We start from the raw sequence: 24942 nt of genomic DNA, 5'->3' as shown, positions 1-24942 counted from the left end.
AGCAGCTTCCTCCTAAGTTAAAGTTGTTGCACAATATACAAACTTTGAACTAACAAAGTTTTGAAAACACTAGGGGTAATTCCGAAGGTATGATACTGAATGCAATTAAGCTCTCTGACCTCTAGACATAAAAAAAAAACAGCTCTGAATAAATTCATATTCTTTAAGCACTGGTTTGTATATGTTTTATAGCACTCTAGAAAGTTGGGCTTATTGCTGATCAAGGATGAGGCCTAAATCAAATTCTGTTTGAGAGTGCTATCACATGTCAGCCAGCTGCAGTTCAGTTTCAGGAAGACAAATACACAAAGCAAGCTTTGTTTTTCTCTGTCCATTTTGCTTCACCATAAAGCAATTTTATTAATTATGACTTACAGCAAACACAGAACAGAGTACAAAGTATTGCTCCCTTTTGGAACCCCCCAATTCCTAAACAAAAGAACTCAGAAAGGACATACTGATCAAGGAACCTGAAAGGTTGTTTTGTGGAGTGGGGGGAATGATTTAATCAGACATGAAAGGTGCCAAAGGAATACAGAACCCCCAAGAAAACTGAAACACCAGTTAGTAATGACAGCTTTCTCAATATCTATATAAACCAACAAAAAAATTTATTTCTCACAAAAGCATTTTATATAACTGATTCCAGATTAACCTTATCATCTATGGAGGGACTATTTTTAAGGAAAAAATGTTACTTTAAAATGTTATTTTTAAGGAAAAAGAAACCCCAATGTACAATCTAGTTAATATTGATAACTGTACATTTATTTAATATTAATGTCAAATAACCCATTTGAAAAGTTTACTATATATCTGCTTCGTCCACAGAAATACCATTATTTCTGTTTGACGGGCATTTTTGTTATTTTTTCTAACCTAAAATGCTTCTTTGATTATTTTTTTTTTTATTTTATTTTTTTTTGTAATTAATTTGAAATTGTTACTATTATAAAAGTGTTTGAATATATACTACTTCACTAATTTCGAAGTTTTTGTGCTGCTCTTCATAACAGATTACTTGACCAGAAAAAAACAGCATGGAAATGTTACAGGGCAAAAAAAAAAAGGCCTGAAGCCTATAAGAGCTACAAATTGTTCTGTAATAGTACCACAGAAAAGGTTAGGCTGGCAAAGGCAGATTATGTGAAATCGCTGGCAAAGCGAGCAAAGTGGTATAGCGAATTCTTTACATACATATATAAATACAAAGAAGAAAAGGAAAAATCAGATTGGACCCTTATGTGATAGTATTAGATACACCAGCTGACTATTTAATGAAAAAACTTGGGAGCCTACAGGCAAGTATGGCTCCTGGAGTTAATGGCATATATACCCTAAAATTTTAAGGGAGGTGGCAAGTGAGTGTATTGAACCATTGTGGCTAATTATGAGAGCATCACTGGACTCGGGAGAGATTCCGCTGGATTGGAAAAGTGTCAATGTATCACCAATACATAAAGGCGGTGCTAAGAGTGTAGAGGAGAAATTACCAACCGGTCAGTCTAACTTCAGTAGTAGAGAAAATCATGGAGGCAATGTTCAAGGGTGGAATTCAGGATCATTTAGATAGAAATAAAATTCTGAAGGATACACAGCATGGTTCTGTAAAGGGAAAATCATGTTTAACAAATCTGGTTAGCTATTTTGACAGGGCGACTCACAAGCTGGATTTAGGAAATAATTTCGACATTGTTTATTTAGATTTCAGCAAAGCATTTGGCTCAGTACTACATGAGTGGTTACTTTATAAGCTGGAACATGTTGGAATCATAGGAAAAATCCTTAGATGGATAGCAGAAGGTTGTGATAAATGGCTATCTTCAAATTGGGTTAATGTAAGAAATGGGGATTCCCCAAGGATCAGTATTGGGAACAGTGTTGTTTTTGATTTTCTTAAATGACATCAATGAAGGGATAGACAGTGATGTCTAAATTTGCTGATGATGTAAAGATCTGTAAAGTAGTTAATGATCACAGCCAAGCAGAGCTTCAGAGTGACCTGGATAGACTACAGGAATGGTCAAAAAATGTATGCTATGCTTTAATTCAGCAAAATGCAAGGTCTTACATTTGGGAAAAAGAAACCCCAAAATAACTTATACACTCGAAGTTGAACTAAAGTCAGTAGTGGAAGAAAGGAACTTGTGAGTTATGAGCTCAGAGAACTCGTCAGACAGAGTTCTCTGAGCATTGTAGACAGTTTGCAATGAAGGGCCATGGTGTCCTATTGATGATTTATTGAACATTTGCTAGTAGAGATAAAGACATAATCCCATTATATAATGCTATTGTTAGACTACGCTCGGAATACTGTGCTCAAGTGTGGAGACTGCACAAAAAATGACATCGAGCTTCTTGAAATGGTCCAAAGACAGGTAACTCACCTGGTGAGATCGGTAAGACCAAGCTTGGAATACTATGTTCAAGTGTGGAGGCACCTAAAAAAAGACATCAAGCTCTTCTTGAAAGGGTCCAAAGACAGGTAACTTGCCTAGTTAGATCAGAAAAATGGCATCCATATGAGGAAAGACTTTGAATATGTGGGGTCCACAGCTTAGAGGAGACTTGATTGAGGTGCAAGGCTCTGAGAGGCAAAAGTAAAATGAACAAGGATGAAATTTTCACGGTTATAAATGATTCTAGACCTATGGATTGCAGGAAGTTTTATTTTAGCCAGAGAGTTATAAATTAATGGAGTAAGTTACCTACATGGGTTGTTGAGGCTATGAGTTTAGAGAAATTCAAAGGTAAGCTGGATAGTTACCTACAGAAAGAAGGAAATACATAGGTTGTCTATTTCCTTTTCTTTTATTATTTATTTATTTATTTTATTCTATTTTATTATTATTTTACTCTTTCTTTTTCTTTCTTTCTTTTTTTTTTTTTTTTCTGGCGCAGCTTAAGCCTTAGACTTCCTTGCATCATATGGCCATTGCTAATACTAATACATAATTTGTGTTCTGCTATGCATGTTTTTAATTTGCATTCTGTATTTAATTTGTATAAAATATTCCTAAAATTTACATGTGTTTCTGTATATCAGATCTTCTTTTAACTATAGTTTCTAATCTTTAAATAAGATCCCCAATTTGTTTATCACTTTGAAGACCACTTCTATTCCATAATTTTGTTAAGGTTTCTCTTTTTCTTGACACCGTGGCGATTTTTTCTGATTATTATTCATTTTTATTTGTCTTATGACCTTTTCTCCCTTATGACCTTTTCTACTGTTAAATATTACTTATCCTGAGACAGGCATAAGTAAGAAAGTTCAATTAATTCTATGAATAATAAGTATAAATTATTCAGTAAAAGACACTAAAAAGATGCTAACTTTAAATAAATATTCAGCAGAAATTGTTTTATTGGGTACTGAATGTATCTCCATACATTCTAGTCATTACAACTACCATACAGGTGGAATTTACTTTATATTCAAGCACTAGATAATCCTGCTTTCACAACATTACAAACCCAAATTTGGAAATTTGGGGAAACAATTTTGCTTTGTAGAATACACCAGACTTCATAACAATTGCAAAGTCAAAATAAAGGTGTGCAGGGGCTGTGCTAATTTCATGTATACAGTAGTTTTTAACAACTAATTTATATGGAGACAGTTCAACATCCAACAAAATGACAACTTTAGACAGTAGAAAAGTAGAAATTCGTACTTTTCTACAGTGTTTAATATCTTAGAAACCAATCAAACAACGTTCTCAATAGAATGCAATAATAAATGCTCCCATAGACTATGGATAAGGCTCATAGAGAACATATTCTTAACAAGGGAACACAAGGAAAATGAAACTGCACTCCTTTAGACATTATATGAATAATATAATGAAAAAATAAAATTCAAACTAAAGATTCAAATTAAAATCAAAAATACAGGTGAACAATTAGGAACATGTTTACAGAGAAAACAAACACTGATATATGTTTTCATGTTTGACTACAAGAAGTATGAATGTTGCTTAAAACAATATATCCGTTATATCTTCTTGCCCTCTCATCTGTTTTCACCTACAATGAAACAGCAGAATTCATGGGATACCTTGTTCCTGGGCAACACCCAGGAGAGCACAAAAGGTGATATAGTTGTACACATTGGCACTAATGATATTAAGAGTAGGAGACCGGCAGAATTACTTAACAAGTACAGGTCACTATTGAAAAAAAGCCGTGAATTAGGGCTAAATTTGAAAGTGTCTGCAATTCTGCCCAGACACAATAGGGGGGAGTTTATGATGAGAGCCTTGTGATCAATTCGGCCCTGGAAAGATTGCGCAAGGCTCAAGGGGTAGAATTTTTTTCATCCTGGTCATTACTTGTTAACAGGAGAGACTGCTTCTACAAGGATGGAATACACTTAAACAGAAAGGTGCAAGAATATTTGCTGATGCTATCGAGGCAGTGTTAGGTGGGCCGGAAAACTGCTAGCTTGGGGAGATACAAGGACTAATAGATTAACAGTAGCCACTCTTGCACTGCTTCTATTGGAATGAGCAGCCGCCTAGAAAACAAGATGCAGGATATTTCAGAGACTGCTGGGAGTCATTGCGGTACAAGTAAACACATGGGTTGTGTTAGGGTAGCTAAGAATAGGAACAAGTGTATGCATACTTGCGTGTACATCAATGATAGGAGTTTGGTAAATAAATTTGATGAATTTGAGGTATTGCTCAAAACATCAAAGGCAAATATTGTTGGGATATCAGAGACATGATGTCACCCAGATATAAGGAATACAGAACTGGAATCTGGAGAGTACAATGTGTACAGAAAGGATAGACAGGATAGGAAGGGAGGAGGAGTTATGCTATTAGTTAAGAAACACAAAATCCAAGGAAGTGAAGCCAGTCGACATAGCTGGACAGTGCAGTGTCAAGTCAGTTTGGTGTGATATAAGCATTGGGAGATCAAAATTGACAGTAAGAGTGTGCTATAGGCCTAATGACTCTGATGAGTAAAATAAGAAACTGTACAGGGAAATAGAGTGGGCCAGTAAATCAGAGAGTCTTATAATGGAGGAATTTTAATTTCCCAGATAATGACTGGAATTTGTGGGTTGGTCACCCACACACTAGCAAGGCTTTTTGTGGATTTATTGGATGATTGTTTTCTACATCAGCATGTTCAGGAGGCAACTAGAGGGAGTAATACTCTTGATCTGATTATCAGTAGTGATTCTTCATGCATTAAGAATCTGCAGATAAAGGAACCACTAGGTGGCAGTGACCACAGTGTGCTGAAATGGGATTTACAAAAAGAGGTAACTACCATCAGGGGTAAAGGGAAGGGTTTTAGCTTTTGTAAAGACGACAACGATGGTATGAGACAGTATTTAAATTCTATACAGTGGGACCAACTGATGATGTTACCAACAGCAAATTCAAAATGGGAAGCATTCAAAGAACTTATCTTGGAAGCTACTAGGCTTTACATACCAACTAAGAAATATTGTTCAAGGTTTAGGCCTAAATGGATGTCAGATGAACTAATAAGACATATGGCAGAGAAGAAAAATGCATGGGATACATATTAACATGTGACACAGAAGCCTATGATAGATATAATTTGATCTGTAACCAAGTTACAAAGGAGGTTAGGCAGGCGAAGACAGATTATGAGAAATCTTTGGCAAAGGATGCAAAGAAAAACAGCAAAGAGTTCTTTACTTATGTAAACTCTAGAAGGAAGGGGATGAATCATATTGGTCCACTTGATATCGATGGTTCAACTGTTGATGATCCTGCTCAGGTAGCTAACAAACTAAATGAATATTTTGCATCAACATTCACACATAAGGAGTTATTCAGTGAGGGGAATGCCAGAGGTGTATTCAACTCTGGCAGTAAGCTAGATAATCTTGTAATAACTGAGAGTAAAGTGGAGGAGAAATTGTTGAAGATAAACACAAGAAAGGCACCTGGGGTGGATGGGATCTATCCAGTTATATTAAAGGAGGCAGCAAAGGAAGTAAGCAAACCCTTAACCATAATTATGAGAGCTTCCTTGGACTCAGGGGAGGTATCCATAGACTGGAGAAGTGCAAATGTGACCCCAATTCACAAAGGAGGCTCAAAGGCTGACACAAGTAATTATAGACCTGTGAGTTTAACTTCTGTTCTGGGAAAATTAATGGAGGCACTGGTTAAAGAAGCACTGCAGGATCATCTAGGCAAGACTTCAGTTATAGCTCGGACACAGCATGGTTTTGTTAAGGGAAAGGCTTGCCTGACCAATTTGATTGGATACTATGATGCAGTCACAAAAGAACTGGATGCAAAGGGAATAAGTTTGATATTATATATTTGGATCTTAGAAAGGCTTTTAATACTGTTGCACATGGAAGACTGCTGCACAAATTGGAGCAGTGTGGCATTGGAGGCAAATTGCTGTTATGGATAAAGGGGTGGTTGAGGGGGGGGGAGAAGACAGAGAGTGGTAATCAATGGGCACTGCTCATCGTGGACTAATGTTATTAGTGGAGTCCCTCAGGGTTCAGTGTTCGGTCCATTATTGTTTTCTGTATTTATAAATGATATTGATGACAGTATATCAAGCTTGATGTCCAAGTTTGCAGATGATACAAAGGTTGGCAGGGTTGTTAAGGACACTACTGATGCTATGCTGCTGCAACAGGATTTGGAAAGGTTGAGCAGGCTGAGAGGCGGCAAATGAAGTTTAACATTGACAAATGTAAAGTACTACATATGGGAAACAGCAACCCCAGAGCAACATATCAACTCTGTGGTACTACACTGACAGTGGTAGAGAATTAAAAGGACCTGGGGGTAATTGTGCAGAAAGATTTGAAGTTCTCTGAGTAGTGCAGACGGGCTGCAAGAGTAGCTCATGGTGTCTTGTCAATGATATACAGGAATTTTTCTAGCAGGAATAAGAAGGTGATTATTCCCTTGTATAAGGCAATGGTCAGGTCACACCTTGAGTACTGTATATAGGTCTGGAGGCCTCATTTCAAGAAGGATGTAGAGCTGCTGGAACGAGAAGGGCAACAAGATGAGTGAATGGAATTGGGGAAGGGTTGAATAATTGAGTAAAGGGTTGCTCTTACGAAGAAAGGCTTAAGTTTTCCAAATTACAGTGTCTGGAGACCTGGCACCGGCAAGGTGATCTGATAGAGGTGTATAAAGCCTTGAACGGTTTGAGCGTGCTCGATGCCGATGGGATTTTTCCTCTTGCTCAGAATAATCACCTGAGAGGGCATAAATTCAGATTGAGTAAATACAGGTGTAGGATAGATGTGCGGAAATTTGCCTTTAGCCAGCGGGTAGTTGGTTGGTGGAACAGACTTCCATCCCTTGTTGTGGAAGTTGATAGCCTAAATAAATTTAAGGCTCAGCTGGACAGGTATTTTGAACGAACAGAGGGGTGAAGTGGAAGTGGGTTTTTTTTTTTTTTTTTTTTTTTGGCTGATGCTGCATAAGCTTGCTTTCTTGCATCATACGCCTCTACTAATGCTAACACAAGGCTGTCATCCCTCTAGCTAGTGGACGAACCCACCGTTTGGCAGGTATATAGGTACACTGCATTCATGTAAACTGTAATTCGATGTCAGTGTGGATAAACGTCATGAGTTAGCAGACTTTGAAAGAGGGATGATAGCAGGTGCCCCAACACATGGGTTGCTCTATCATGGAGATGGTACAGAAATTGCACTATCCCCATTCGACAGTATCAACAGTGCATCAGAAATACACCATGTCTGGAATAATATCTCATCATAGACAACGCTGTGGGTGAAGAAAGGCGGTGGATGAAGTAAATATTATACAGTAACGTGGCCATCGACGTCTTCTCACATTGTTTCAGCCAACCAGAGAGCAACATTGGCACAAATCACCACCAACTTCAATGAGGGAGGTGCCAGAAACGTCCCACCAAGACCACCATGTGATCATTAACCGCAATAGATTATGGGAGCCACCGACCCACCACATTCCCATTGCTAAGGCCACGACACAGTATACTACGCTTCAACTGGGCAAAAGAACATCGGCACTGGATTATGGATGACTGGAGACAAGTCTCCTGATCCGATGAGTCCCATTTCCAGTTATTTTGAGTGGACGGGAGGGTGCATATCTAGAGGAAACTGCATGAACCTATGCACCCATCATGTCAACAAGGAACTGTTCAGACAGGTGGATGGTAATAATGGTCTGGGGCACGTTCAACTGGCACAACTTGCTGAACAATCCAGGTTGCATATCCATCCTTGCAGACCATCTGCATCCCTTCATGGTCATTATGCACCTACAGGGCAATAGACTCTTCCAGCAGGACAATGCACCTCTCCACAGAGCGGTAGTGACTAGAACATGGTTCAAATAGCATTCCGCAAATTTTACCACCATAGAATGGCCACCCTGTTCATTGGACATGAACCCTGTGGAGCATCTTTGGGATTCTGTGGAAAGGTCCATTCGAGGTTTGGATCCTCCACCCAGGAATGCAATGGAATTATGGACAGCGGTGCAGCAAGCGTGGATTAAAATACTTGTGGAACACTTTCATGAACTAGTGGATACAATGCCTCACCATTTGACTGATTTCTGTCCACTCAATGTAATGTAGACAGAGTTGGTAAAATATATAGCTAGTAGAGTGTACATTTCTAGCATGATAAATCATTTTGAGCAACACAAGGCAACATTTGTTTGATCAGACTTGCATTTTGGCTGTAAAGGCTTTCAAAATGAAACTATTGCTTTGGGAGCAGTAGCTGAAAAGAGGAAATCACCCGCTTTTCATGTTTGAGAGAACCAGGAAAATTTTTATGTTGATAAACTTCCTGGAATCAGTCACGATCTTTACACTGAATTCTGGGAACAATTTTGGGAACTTTAACAAACTGGAAGAAGAAATTCAGCTACTCCATTCAATAAGGATGCATGCAAACAAAGTCCCATGAAAAATTCAAACAGAAGTTCTCAGACTGCAATGGGATTATCAACTGCTTGAGTTCTATAAATGCACTAGGGCCATTTTCGACACCATATTTACCATGCAAAAGATTTGTCTGCATCAATGTATTTTACAAACAATGAAACTGAACAAAGATTGATTGAGAAACACACTAATTCTCATCAAGGTGATATGCTAAAAGCAGCATCTTCAACACTGGAACAAAACATTTCCCACTTTATATTTCTCATTCTGACTCCAATAAATCAGTGATGTAAATAAAGAATTTACTGGAGTCATCCAGTAAATCTAGTAAATAAGGAATGTCATAAAGCTATCTTGAGATAGCTTTATGACATACCCCATTTCATTGAATTAATAATTTGAAATGAAGTTTCAGATTAAAGTGACCCCAATTATGTATGTTCCTGTTCATGCAGCCAGTAAGATCATAAAGTATAAGCAACCTCTGGGGTATACAACTGCATAAAAAATTGAAGACAAACTTATGACAGACCTTTAAAAAAAAAAAGTGCTTGTCCAACCAAAACATCATCTACTTTAAAAAAAACACTAGATTTCACAGGTTAAAAAAAAAAAAAAAAAAAAAAAAAAAATTTTTTTTTTTTTTTTTTTTTTTTTCAGATATTTTTAAACAAATTAAGTCCTACAACTTTTTGTGATTCTACCTCACACATCAAACACCATTCTTAAAATTTATTTTAAAGCAAAAATTATCTTCATCATTTTAACAGCATAAAATGTTATATTTCTAAATATAAATAAATATTTATAAGTCAATTTCTATTTACTTCTAAACATATAAAAGTAAATACAGTAGACTTTCAGAATAACGGCACCTTCAGGGATTCAAGATGCCGTTAATTTGATTTTTCCGTTATCTAGAAAGTTTTATTTTAAATATATTTAATGCAAAAATAATGAGGCTAAAAAGAAATAGACAGATTACGAATGCAATTTTATTAACTGCACATAAAAAACAAACATGTTGACAATCCAATATTATACTCTGCCATTTAATACACTCCTACTTATGCCCGTTCTGTTTTCTATTTTTATATTGTTTGTCACTAAACTTTAATATTCTTAATTATTTTTCTTTTCTTCTCTGTATGAAGCTTATTAACATTAGGAGCCATAGTAATGGGTTTTTAGTTTAAAATAAATGTAAAACAGAGCATAATCCATGATATTAATACAGAATTCACTTTCAAATTGGGGAACTTAAAATACAGTAATCACATGACTTGCCATTTTCTTTTTTTCAGCATCGATCTCAATGTGCCATTATTTGGGGTGCCGTTATTTCGACAGTCTACTGTATAATATTTACTTCTATAAACTTTATCATATAATGCTACTAAAAATGCCTATAAACAATTATTAGAAAATGTGAAATAAAGTATGGAATACCTAAGAACTCCCTGCACACCTTTCAAACTGTGAGTAATATATTTCCGTACAACATCCCAGATTTTAACAGTAGAATCAGTTCCTCCAGATGCCACAAGGGTACTAGTGTTATCAAAAGCCATACATACCACTGGTCCTAGATGGACAGACTAAGCAAAGGGGAAAAAATTGCTACTTAAAATTTTTCACCTTATGTTCATAAATGGTATATAACTTAGGGAAAAAAATTCTAAATCTTTAAAATCAAGCACTCTCAGGAATTGAGAGGTGCCAGATTTTAAAATTTTCAGGATTTTATAAAGGCATAACTAGTGGTTGAGCAGTTTTGGAGAAGCACATTTCAATGAATATTAATGACTAACAACTGAACTTATTTAGATCTGCAAATGTTTATACTGATTGAAAGATAATGACTATTGGTTAAAATGTAAATAACAGCTTAATTTGTTAAATATGTGAAGAAATGACACAGAGCCACAAAATCAGTTTCTTGAATAATAACAAATCACCAAGTTTCATTTCTGTTGCCATTTTTATAGCACAGCAAAAAAAAACAATATGCTGTTCAAGGTCAATGACTAGCTAGCTATTCCATAGCATTAGTACAGATTGGGAAGAGAGGTGAGTGACCTTGAGCTGCCTATTTTTTTCTCCCTGCTTCAACTCATGTACTGACAAGTTATTTGGCTAGTTTATAGTGAAGGAAAGAAAAAAAATAGTATGTGTGCAGAATTAAATCTATTACTTGTGCACAGCAGCAAGTCATGATTTATAATAGAAATTAACCATTGATATAACAAAGCATACATTTTTCCAGCTGTACAGACTGGGCATTTTCAATCCCTTTGTTTTCAGTTGTCCTAAAGTGATATCAAAGTTGTGAGCACAGAAAAGCACTTTATGACCGGCAGCCAATATACAGCCATACCCCGACTTGCAACGCTTCGCATTTACGGAAGAGAGAGAGCCTAATTGCAGACGTGGAGAGACTTTTAATGATATGGAATGATGATCTGACTAGTCGCCATGTGCCTTTAAGCCACGGTATCATTCAAAATAAAGTCCAAAGCTTATTTGATGAAATGAAGGCTAAGAAAGGTGAGGCAGCTAAGGATGGTAAATTTGGAGCAAGTAGAGGGTGGTTTGATAGGTTTAAGAGACATTCTAACCTACATAATATCAAAGTGCAAGGTGAGGCAGCAGCTGCTGATATTGCTGCAGAAAGCTTTCCATGTGACCTTGCCAAAATTATTAACAACAGTGGCTACTCAAAGGATCAGATTTTTACTGTGGATGAGAATGGGCTGTTTCGGAAAAAGATGCCATCTAGAACGTTCATTGCAAAGGAGGAGAAAACCATGCCAGGCTTGAAGCTGCAAAAAGATAGGCTTTTGTTAGGTGCAAATGCGTCAGGTAGCATTAAGCTAAAGCCTATGCTCATTTACCACTCAGTCAACCCTAGAGCTTTAAAGAACTATGCTAAGACTAGCCTTCCAGTTCTTTGGAAGTCTAATTTGAAGGCATGGGTTACTGTGTCCCTTTTTGAAGAATGGTTTTGCACCTACTTCATACCAATAGTTAAAGGGTATGTAAAGACAATAAGATTCCATTTAAAATTATTCTCCTAGACAATGCACCCGGACACAATCGAATGTTAGATGATTTAAACTCTAACATTTGAATGATATTCTTACCACCAAATATGACCTCACTTCTCCAGCCCATGGATCATTGTGTCATTGCAACCTTCACCAAGCACATTACAGCAATTGACACAGAAGAAGGAAGTAAGCAAGAAGTTGTCAAGAAATTTTGGAAAGGCTTCAACATTTTGGATGGAATAAAGACTATACAAGATGCTGGGAATGATGTGAAGATAACAACACTACAAAGGTTGTGGAAAAAGTTATGCCCACAGTTGCATGATGGCATCGAAGGATTTGGAAATCCCATTCCAGATGTAACTAATAACAATGTACAGATGGCAAGGCAATTAGAACTGGAAGTTGACCCAGAAGATGTAGCTGAACTTCTGGAGTCACATTATGAGCCTCGAAGCAATGAGATCTCCTTGCACTTCATGATAACAGGGCAGATGAAGAAATGTCTGAAGGCATATCAAGCTCTGAGTCTGAAGGGCTAACCACAAATATTCTATCAGAAGCTATCTGGCATTAACCCAAGGGGCTCACATCTGGTGAGTATGGGTTGGCACACCCAGGGTCCTGAGCTGGATATCATCATTCTTCTCTTTTGGTGATTCCTTTCTTTTCTCTCTCTCTCTCTCTCTCTCTCTCTCTCTCTCTCTCTCTCTCTCTCTCTCTCTCTCTCTCGGGGTAACTTAGAGAATTTTTTTTTTTTTATTTTGGCTGGTGCAGCATAAACCTCAGGCTTCCTTGCACCTTATGGCTAATAATAATAATAAAAAGAAAATAATTTTGAAATTGGCATGGCTTTTTTAGAGAAGCATGATAGGGACTTTGAAAGAAGTTCAAAAGTCAATGTTAACCTTGTAAGGGATTATGCTTATTATACCGAAATATACAGGGAAAAAAAAGGCAATCTAGCATGTAAACCTCTTTAGACAGGTACTTAAAAAAAATACCAGCACCCACTGAAAGTCCTACTCAACCATCACAACATCCACCGAAAATCCAGTCACACCATCAACATCAACCCAAAGCCCTACTCCTTCTAGGCCTATTACTGCTTCCAAATCTCCTGCAAGAAAGCATGTAGCCCTCCCCTTCAGATGTCCTCCAATAAATTTCTGTGTCTCTATTTTACAGCTGCCAGCCCTAATAAGGCCTACAGTGTTTATTTTAGTTTCAAATGCATTATTTACATAAGTTATGCCCATATATGCCAATTTCAGTGCAGTACATGCATAAATAAGTGAAAAAAAAAAGGCATTGCTTCGAGTTACGATTTTTGAGTTACAACAGTTGTCTGGAACCTAACATGTCATATGTGCAGGGTATGGTGGTATATAATTTGCAAGAACAGTTTATGCTAAGTGATGAAATTTACTGAATAAGAGAGAGAACTAAAAGAGAGGAACTCAAAGTTATAATATAGATAAATTTATAAGGTTTCAGAAAAATTATAAAATGTTTGCAGAACTAATTATAAAATGTTGGCTTTTCATCTGCTTTTATGGCAAGCAGTATTTAAACTACACTGAAATGCATGGGCATGCAATATACCATACAATTATTTTGTATGGCATATCACACTACTTTCAAACAGATGGCCTTGGCAAAAAGCTATTGTCTAAAAGATGACAGTCTTTCAGGACTAACCAATCTCTCATCAGGTAGCAGGTGATGATACCTGATGAGAGAAATTGAATTTCATCTACTGCATGGTAGCTCACATCAACCAACTTCTTTACAACTGTTTTTGTCAGCATGTTGCCAATAAAGCTCACCTACTATCTGATAAGGAACCAATTGGTCCTGAAAGAGGCTGTCATAGCAGTCATATTTTAGACAAATGGCCAATTAACATTCTAGCAAGGATCCTGTTTGAAAACAGTGCAATATCAGGGGCAAACTCATTGCAAATCAAGTTTATTCCATTCTGCTGTGAGAAGTAAGGACACTACACTGTCTATATAGTTTACTTTTTTGAAGCCAGAAAGACAAAGACAAAATAACAGTTCAAGCGTCTTATACAGAGAGAAACATTACCAGTTTTTTTGCATGGATTTTTAAAGACAAATGCCATTGTTGATACAGTTGCCAGATTTCTTTTTTTTTTAATTTGCCAGTTTTTAAAGAATTACTTGTCAAACACAATTGCTGATTATCGTAATTTACTTATATACCTATCTGTCACCAGTAGCAAAATTATTTTGCATGGCATTCAACTGGCTAATTGTACCAAATGACTAAACATATCAATATGCTTTCATGAAAATAAAATAAAATCGATAAATACACTTTATGACCTAATGTATTCATATACAAAAAAAGGTTTTTAATTCAAAAATCAATATATAGCAGGGCCACCTTTGGTCTTTATGACAGCCTCACCCTCCACGTATACTTTCTACCAATTTCCAATTGTTACTAAATTTACCACCATTCCTTAGGTAAAACAACCATCGGAGCCAGTCTGGAAGGAAACAGATTGGACTGCTTTGGCCACAACCTAATCTGATGCTCCAATTCATCCCAAAAGTGTTCAGTGTGATTGAGGTCTAAGCTTTGAAATAATCAGTCTAACTTTAATATCACTCTCAACCAAATAGTCCTTTGTGACGCTAGCTGCATGACATGGAGTGGCTGATAGGAACAGTACCACTCAAATGCTGTTTAACACTGGTGATATCAATACTAGACTAATACCAGCTTCCTCTACCAAGATTATGCAACTCCCAAGGGATGGTAATAATAATGGATGTTCCACAAGTTTCTTTTACACAGATGATATGTAGAAAGCACAAAATACCCTCTTACGATTTATTGCATGCATTATGTGAGTTTATGAGGAAGAGTGACTGAAGACTATATCACCTACAGGCTTCCATCAGCGGATTTTGGGAGGTTCAGATAAGTCACAGTCACAGTCACACACACACACACACACACACACACACACACACACACACACACACACACACACACACACACACACACACAGGTAATTGATATGGCATCAAACTACCAGTCCATGTTTTGAAAATCTAAGTTATAATCCATGACTCTGGCTTCCAACATACTGCTGCTGCACAGGCATATATAAAATTTATATTGGTATGCTAAGCTAATACATATACACTGGAAACTTCTGTCACAGTACACAATGTTCTCAGATATTTGTGCTGCTTTGGGCCTATGCCTAGCCAGGAATACTATTGTGTTCAATGGTTCTTTATATCAATGGATTCAGGGTACAACTACAGGTGCCCCAATCAGTTCCATCATAGCCAATATCACTACGGAGAAAGCAAAGACAAGCATTTTTTGAATCTATCGGTTCTGGTGAGGTGCTGCCAAAACCTAACGACCAGAACCGACAAGTTCAAAAATATGATTGTCTTTGCTTTCTCCATAGTGATTTTGGCTGTGATGTCATCTCTCAGTGATCAGATCTCTCAAATTCTCTTTCCTCATAAATACAATTCAACATGAAAAATGGAGATCGATACCATTCACCATTTTCTGGATGTTGTAGCACATGTGGGTTCATGCCTTGAAACTTCTATTCTTAAGAAGTCCATAACATAGTGTTGTCACTAACTATAGATAACCTAAGAATCTGAGTTTCATGCTCTGTTTAAATGAGCAGGGTCACACTGAAGCTCTCCCACATACAGAGATGTTGAGATATCTAAGGAAAGGGCAGACCCGACAAAGTGTGGATATTCTATGTTCTGGAGAAGACTGAGCTAGAAACTCTAGTTAAAAACAATGTTATGCAATAAAAGGTAAACTGCAGCTATTATCGATTGACTGCTCCTCAAACAATTCACGTTGAGGGAAATGGACCATCAGTGTAGGTTGGCAGATTGACTATATTTAGGAATCAGGGGCTTGAACCCCGATCTACCCAAAGAGCATGTGCTACAGCACCCCTGCTGCTGACCACTCAGCTACGGAGGTCATTTGTAATGCAATAAGCCTCTCCCAAATATACCAATTTTTTCAATGAACCACACCCAACAATCTAAGTGTTTCTGAGAGTGCAATGGCAAGGTTTCATGGTGTTAACACATTATGTGTGTACGTCTTCCTGTAAGGGAGCTGTAGTTCATTATTACTAACAGAAAAGAACTCATTTGTTTGTCTATGTAGAGCAGTTCTCTTTACCACACAAGGTAATCAGATAGAGGAATAAGTCATGTTGAGAAAAATAGTATTAGTATTAGCAATGGCTACACAGTGCAAGGAAGCCTAAGACTTATGTTACACTAGCAAAAAAATAAATAACTAAATAAAATAAAAATAATAAAATAATAATAAGAAGAAAATTTTAAAAAAATAAATAATTAATAAGAGAAAAGGAAATTGACAACCTATGTGTTTCCCTCCTCCTGCAGGTAATTATCCAAATGACCTTTGAATTTCCTCAAACTGTCAGCCTTTACCACCCATGTAGGTAACTTATTCCAGTAATTTATAACTCGCTGCCTAAAATAAAACTTCCTGCAATCCTGCTCTGCAACCCACACATTCAGTCTTTCCGCATAGGACATCCGTTTGCCAATCTCACCTGGCAAGTTACTCATCTTTGGACCCTTTCAAGAAGCAATGTATTTTTTTAGGTGCAGTCTCCATAAATCATCAATAAATGATTAATCATTTATTGATGATTTATGGATAAATCATTGATAAATGATATATCAGTAAGTCACTGATAGGACACCTTCCTTGCAACCTGTCTACAATGCTCGGAGAACTTCATATCTGTCTGTATTGTAACATCCAAGTCCCTTTCCTCCACTATTGGATTTAGTTCAACCCCACCAAGCATATAAGTTATTTTGGGGTTACTGTTTCTCAGATGTAATACTTTACACTTTGCTGGATTAAAGCATAGCTGCCATTTTTCTGACCATCCCTGAAGTCTATCTAGGTTGCTCTGAAGAAGCTCTGCTTGGCAGTGATCATTAAATGCTCTACAATCTTAACATCATCTGAAAATTTAGACATTGCCCTCTACCCCTTCATCGATGTCATTTATGAAAATCAAAACAACAATGGCCTAATATTGATCCTTGGGAAACCCCACTGCTTACATCGACCCAATCTGAGGAATAACCATTTATCACAACCCTCCTGCCCTGAAGCCATCCAGCTATCCATCTAAGAGTCAACTTTATACTGTCGTATAACATCAGTATGATTATATCAACTCTTAACTGACTTAAGGCCACCATCTTAAGGCAGTTAAGAGTTGATATAATTATCCATCTACGAATTTTCCTTGCGATTCCAACCTGTTCCAGCTTATAAAGTAACCACTCGTGTGGGACTCAGTCAAACGCTTTGCTGAAATCCAAATAAAGAATGTCAAAATTATTCCCTAAATCCAGCTCTTTTAGTTAGCTATTTTCAGTGACCCACTGAAAATAGCTAACCAGATTAGTCAAACATGATTTTTCCTTCACAAAGCCATGCTGAGTATCCTTCAGAATTCCATTTCTATCTAAGTGATCCTGAATTCCAGCCTTGATCATAGTCTCCATGATTTCCCTACTACTGAAGTTAGATTTACCAGCCGATAATTTCCCGCTTCACTCTTAGAACCACCCTTATGTATTGGAGATACATTGGCACTTTTCTAATCCAAAGGAATCAATCCCGAGACCAGTGATTCTATCATAATTAGCCTCAATGGTTCAATGCACTCACTTGCCAACTCCCTTAAAATTATAGGGTATATGCCATCAACCCCAGGATCTGTTATGGACAATGTACGGTGTTTGCACTTTACACCATAAGAGGCACTTCCTTTATGCATTGAAACCATGGCTGGGGCTAAATGTGAGCAGGTTATAATAATAATAAATGCAGAAAAACAAATGGGGTATGGCTTTCCAGTGTTTACGAGTTCGCACCAACAGCTAATGCTGCAACCAACGCCACCAAAACAGTAGTGGCAGGTCCGTGCACCAACCCGGGAAAATTTGAAATTATGTTCATGGAAATTATGTTTGAATTAGCGGTGGAACCGGATTAGCGATGGTTGACCCGTATAGTACAGTATACAATTATTTACAATACAAATTTCACATTACAAAATCAACTGTTCTGTCCAATGGTCATACTCCTTAGCTAAAGCACAACAACCTGCCAAGCAGGCTACAGCAGAAACCATGGAAGAGACACCATGGACAAATAGGCTACATCAGAAACTGATGAAGAGACACTTTCATATTGTGCACAAGCATCACATCCTAGAGATTGATCATCACCGGTATTCTCCAAAAGACGAAGAGTTCAATGAACAGCCAACTACAAGCAGCCAGAGAGCTCAACAGAAGTTACTCATATTAACCAGCAAAACCAAGCTGGAAGAAGGTGTTATTGCAGGATCAAATCCAAGAAAAACAACTAAGGCTTCTTGCCAACTGCTTTCGCAGGAGCAGAAGTGAACACCCACCCATTAAGGAAACAGAGTATCAACAACCTGTCCACTGTTCCTATATAAAAATTAACATACTGTTCCATGTAAAGAAGAGGGTACAGTCCACTAATTCATCCATTATTCAACCTTAACTCTTCCAATTGCAAAAGTATATTTCTTCTCACGAAAGTTGAATTTGCAAAATTTTCCCTTGTTTTAATAAGTAATGGCTCAATCCTATCAACATTATTCAGTAAATCCAAAAGCAAATCAGCATATTCCAAACAATTAAACACATGTTCCCAGATCACCACACGTACAGTTGCATCTTGCTACTATTCCAAGACTATTCAAGTTTAGCAAAAAATGATCCGTGACCTGTTAGTAAGAATGTACAATGTAGATTTGGTACTAACCAGATTGGTTTAATATAATTAACAATATAAGGGAAAATTTTGAATGTTATTCTATCTTTTTCCGAACAATTCCATCTGTTTTGCCATTTTGGTGAAAGGAGCCCCCAAATCCTCTTCTTTTCGTTTCTCAAAATGGTCATTTAAAGTGTTAATTTCAATGCCCAGCAACTCGGATTTTATACCTCTTTTCAAACAAAAGTATAGTCTTATAAATACTAACTGCAAATCAAGCGGCATTTTGCCAGCTAACACTTGCAAAGCTTCTGTGGAAACGGTTGTGCAGGCCATCACCATTTTGAGTAACATAACTTGACGTATAGAACAGAGCTTTCTGGTGTTGTCTATTTTGATTGCATGGCCAACCCAGATTGATGCACCATACATAACAATAGGCAGAAAAATGCAATCATAAATCAAATGGTGTGCTTTCCCCTTTATCCCCATTCCACCTGTATTATTCTTGAGATCATTGTAATAAATTTCTTCACTTTTTCTGATATATAATTAATATGCGAGATAAATTTCAAAGCCACTAGCAATACAGGTATTTAATCATTAACACCTTCTGTAAGGAAATACCATTCAACCTTACAAGCGGAGGTCTACTAAGAGTCAATTTACCCTTCAACATCATGATTTTAGTTTTGGATGTAGAGATTGTCAACTTATGTAAATTACACCATTCGCATAATCCTTTCAATATGCAATCAGACCTCATTTCAAGCTCCTTTCTTGTGTTTCCAGGCACAAATATTACCATATCATCTGCATAAGCTATTGTGTGTGAGTGATCACATTCTCTCTCTTGAGCCAATCTTCCAAAACCAAGTTCCACATTCAAGGACCGAAGACAGATCCCTGCAGACAGCCTCGAGTCACACAACATGTAATTGTTCCAAAATTCAACTTAACTGTCACTGTGCGATCCCTAAAGTAATCTTTAATTATAAAGAAAATTTAGAAACTTTTCTTTATGCGCAACATCATCAGTACATTGTCCCAACTAATGGAATCAAAGGCACCAGCAAAGTCTACAAAAATTCCCAAGGCATATTCATAATTCGATTCCCGAACATTGCGAACTAAAGAGTGAAGTGCATCCTCAGTACCAACACCAAGAGTGAAACCATATTGTTTGACAGAAACACCAATATTACTTCTTTGGTAGATAGCAATCCACATGGCTAAAAGCTTCTCATAAACTTTACCAAGACCAGGAAGCAATGCAATAAGTCTAATGAAGCAGGTGAACTGGTTGGCTTGGTTGGAGATTTAAGGATAATCTTGAGCAGTGCATCCTTCCAAGGAGACAGAAATACACCATCTCTTAGACAGTTATTAAAAACTTGTAACAATTCATTCAAATAAAGATTAGAGAACTTTTTGATTACTCTCCCTCCAGTAGGTCCATACCTGGACATTTGTTATTTTTAATGGACTTAACAACTGTGAGAAGTTCATCATGGGTAAAGGGTAATTCTTCAATGTCGTTACCATATGACTCATTCAATACCTGCACATGATGATGTTCTCGATGGTAAGTCCTGTTACGTCACTTAGGTGGCAACGAACGTGTAGAGTGGATCTCTTCAATTCGCCTGGTCAGCATGAAGAGGAAAAGACCAAACCCTCCACCATATGACAGCACGACAAAACAAATGGCCCTCAGTCCCCAGCAGCTTTCATTCCCCCTCTTACCGCAGCGAGAGGATCAGAGTGGAAGCAGAGGGTGCTAAGAATCTCTGGGTACGACCAGGCTGCCATGCATGGAAACTGAACTTGGACTGTTATAACGTAAGATCATTCATCAGTGAAGACAGGATATTAGAGCTGGAAAAGGAATTAGAAAATGTGAATTGGAATATAATCGGTTTGGCTGAAACAAGAAGAAGAAATGAATCACTTACAAGTTTATCAAGTGGAAATCTGCTGTACACCAATGGAAACAGTGAAAGGAGTGAAGGTGGAGTTGGGTTTCTGGTCCATAAAGATTTTAAAAACAACATTTTGAAATTCAAAAGTACATCACCAAGGGTGTCAAGACTAATACTCAAGATTTCTAAGAAGTACAAGCAAAAGATTATAATGATTTATGCACCAACATCGAGTCATGATGATGAAGAGGTTGAAGAAATGTACACCGAAATTGAGTCTTCTAGATGAGCAGAAAATCCACTACACTATTATTATGGGGGACTTCAATGCTAAGGTTGGAAAAAGGCAAAACAGCACAGAAAGAGGAACTATAGGAAATTTTGGAATTGGTGAAAGAAATAAAAGAGGTGAAAGACTCGTGGAATTTGCAGAATCCCATGCACTGTCAGTAATGAACACTATTTTCAAGAAAAGGGTGAACAGAAAGGGGACAGGGAAGAGTCCAAATGGATTAACAACTAATGAAATCGACTTCATCCTCACTAACATAAGATATATTGTGAATGATGTTACCGTCCTGAATAAGGTAAACGTTGGAAGTGATCACAGAATGGTAAGATGTACACTTGATATAGATGTAGGAAAGGAGGGAAAAAACTGACTCAAGTAAATAATACAAAGGTCTTTGAGATAACAGAGGAGGAGAAAAAGCAGTATGTACTGGAACTTAAGAACAAGTTTGAGCTTCTGCAGACTGCTCAGAACCAAGATAGACGAGAAATATTACAACTTTCTGAAAGTGATAAAGCCCAAGAAACCTATAGGGAAAAAGAAATCCAAAGAAGATAAAATTAGTCAAGAAACACTTGTCTTGATGAACCGAAGACGACAAATGAAGAGCAAGAAAAACACTGACAGGGAGAAAATTGAGTATACTGAGTTATGTAAAGTCATTAGAAAGAGACTCAGAGAGGACATAAGAAGATTTAACACAAGAAAAGTAGAACAAGCATTAAGGGAAAACAAAGGATTTAAATCAGCAGCCATGAGCAGTAATACAGAAAGACAAATGATACTGAAACTGAAGAATAGCAATGGTGTACTTATAAACAGCAGAGAAGGCATAATTCAAATAGCAGAAGACTACTATAGAGAATTAGGAGCGAGAGAATGATGCCAGCAGTGGGGAAGATGGATTGCAAAGTAGCAACACATACGACATACCCGATATTCTTCCTGATGAGGTAGAACATGCATTAAAGAAAATGAAGAATCAGAAAGCCCCAGGGGAAGATGAAGTTACTGTAGAGTTATTAAAATTGGGAGGAAGAGACATAACACAAAAACTGGCAAGGCTCTTCACAAAGTGCATTAGAAAAGGTGTGACACCTAAGCAGTGGAATAATGCAATCATAGTTTTGCTGCATAAGAAAGGAGATAAATCAGAAATTGGAAATTATAGACCAATTAGTTTGTTATCCCAAGTTGTTCACAAGGGTCATTACTAACAGTTTAGAAACAATACTTGATGAAAATCAACCGAAAGAGCAAGCTGGCTTTAGGACAGGATTCTCAACTATGGATCACCTTCACATAATATCACAGCTAATGGAGAAAGCAAATGAATATAAAACACCATTTTGCCTGGCATTTGTAGATTATGAAAAGGCATTTGACTCCATACAGCATAAGGCAATGTTTCAGGCACCGCAAAGACAAGGCATAGATACCTGATATATTATGATTTTGAAGAAAATATATGAGAGTGCTACCTCCTTTATTAGACTAGACAAAAACAGTAGGAAATTTAAAATCGAGAAAGGAGCTCGACAAGGAGACACAATATCTCCGAAGCTGTTTGCTGCTGCCCTTGAGGAAGCTTTCAGAAGATTAGACTGGTCGCAGAAAGGAGTCAACGTGAACAGAGAGTACCTAAACCATTTACGATTTGCAGATGACATTGTGGTCATAAGCCACAATCCCAAAGAATTAGAGGAAAATCTTAATCAGTTATGCACAGTTAGTAAGGATTTTGGACTAAAGATGAATATGGCTAAAACAAAAGTAATGATGAACAAGTATGCCACAGAAAGGGAAATAATGATTGAAGGAGCAGTAATTGAAAAGGTGGAGTCATATACTTATCTGGGACAAGTTATTAGCTGTAATAATGATAAATGGCTGGAAGTCAAGAGAAGAATAAATTTTGGATGGATAGCATTCAGGAAATATAGTCACATACTCAAGAGCAATATCCCAGTTTGTCTGAAACATAAAATAATGAATCAATGTATACTCCCCATCATGACTTATGGAAGTGAAACTTGGGCACTCACCAAAAGAATGGAAGAGAAGCTGAGAACTACACAGCAAAGAATGGAACAAATTATATTGGGAATCAGACTGTTAGATAAGAAGAGAAACACATGGATTAGGCTTAGAGAAACACATGGAAAGGACATTCTTATCAAAACTAAAGAACTAAAATGGTCTTGGGCAGGACACATAGCTCAAAGACATGATGACAGATGAACTAAGAAAATAACAGAATGGTACCCAAGAGGAGCTAGAAGAAAACCTGGAAGATAAAGGCGGAGATGGATAGATGAAATTCATGAGTTTTTGGGTAGTAAATGGATGGCCTGTGCTCAAAACAGAAGGAACTGGAAAGTTGCTGGAGAGGCCTTCATCCTGCAGTGGATCGAAAATGGCTGATGATGATGATGATGTTCTAGATTAACACATGGGTTATCATTACCTATAAGGTGATCTAAGTTTGCACTCATGGAATCTTCCCAACTACACATCTCAGTGGTGCCCTTGCCAATAGAATATATAACATCAGCAGCTGCTCTGAATTTGCCAGTACAAATTTTATAAAGTAATCCACAGGGGTTATTATTTCTTGCTGTTTTCACCAACGTTTTCCAGCAGTCATATTTCTGTTTAGCAATAGCATGGACATACTTATTACGAAGACTTTGATAATATTTCTTTAATTGAATAACTTCCAAGGCACTTTAGCTAAGTTTGCTCTTCTGAAATTGCTTCCTACCCTTATTAACCTGTTTTTTTCAATAGAATAAGCTTAGGTGTCGACCACTTAACTGGTCTGTTTTATCTGTTTTCGTTTCATAGCAGCTATACATGCATCATAGATAAGTTTTTACAAAAACCCCACAGAATTCTCACCTGTCATGTTAGATAACTCAGAGATCACAATCATGGTCCACTGAAGACATCTCTCAAAGTTATCCCAGTTTGCATGCTTAACAGAAAATTGCCATAATTGATTCAAGCCAACACTGTTTTCCCTATGTGTACTGATTTCATAAAACATCGCACGATGATCACTCAATACCTAGTCAGATTTGACTTTCCATCCACAGACAAATCTAGCGCCAATTGAGTTTGTAAAAGTTACGTCTATGTTTGATTCACCATTTACTGTTCAAAAGGTGGATACCTCCCGAGGTTAAGCCTTCAGATGATATTATCATATCATCTAAAGCCTTCCCTCTATGATCAGTAGTGCCACTGAACCAAAGTGAACTCTCAACATTAGAATCAATTGCAAAGAATACAGGCAAATCTCCTAGCTTATCAAAAACACTATCCATATAAACTAAATATGACCGAATGTCAGAGTTATATTTAAAATATATTGAAACAAATACACATGCACCAACAGTAGACTGAATGGTAATGCAAACCACATGACTGCTACTTAAGGAGTCAATTGTGGTTAATACTAAATCAGAATTAAAAACAATTATTGCAGCTCTCACTTCTGGACAAGGATTATATATGACCCTAGAAGAAAGGGGATAACCAACTATCTTATCATTCACATAATAAGGTTCTTGGATGCAAGCAACATTGATATTTTCTAGTTGACATACAATTTTTATTTCATCTGCAACAGATTAAGAATGCTCGCATTCTGCTGCATTATTTTCAAACCTTTAAAGAACTTATATTGTGAGTGTACTGATTTGAGTTACAGTAATTCAGATTATTGGCCATAGTTACAAAAGGACTCGGCTGTATGCGGTTTAATTAGTTTTAAGTACTCTGATATTCTTTTATTTTTATATGTATAGTCTTTCCTAGCACAATTGCTGCACACAGGGTCTCGTCATCTACATGTTTTGGTAGCATGCCCAAAACCTTGACAACTGTAACATACGGTCACAAGACAGAA

At 37.1% G+C, this 24942-nt stretch overlaps 1 protein-coding gene across 4 annotated transcripts in view; it reads right to left on the bottom strand.

Moving 5' to 3' along the window:
* The window catches only part of LOC150075057 (transducin beta-like protein 3), a 472089-nt gene that overhangs the window by 323454 nt on the left and 123693 nt on the right, over positions 1–24942 (bottom strand). For all 4 annotated transcript variants that reach the window (XM_090388931.1, XM_090388932.1, XM_090388933.1 and 1 more), the window contains exon 5: positions 10372–10520. In XM_090388931.1, coding sequence (XP_090245057.1) covers positions 10372–10520 — 149 coding nt within the window. The remainder of the gene's footprint in view (positions 1–10371; positions 10521–24942) is intronic.

The sequence above is a fragment of the Mastigoproctus giganteus genome, chromosome 14 (genome assembly GCF_048544385.1).
Source record: "Mastigoproctus giganteus isolate SK-2022 chromosome 14, ASM4854438v1, whole genome shotgun sequence".
In the NCBI taxonomy this organism is placed as follows: Eukaryota; Metazoa; Arthropoda; class Arachnida; order Uropygi; family Thelyphonidae; genus Mastigoproctus; species Mastigoproctus giganteus.
Note: the sequence above shows the minus strand (reverse complement) of the source record. Positions and strands in the feature narration are given on the sequence as shown.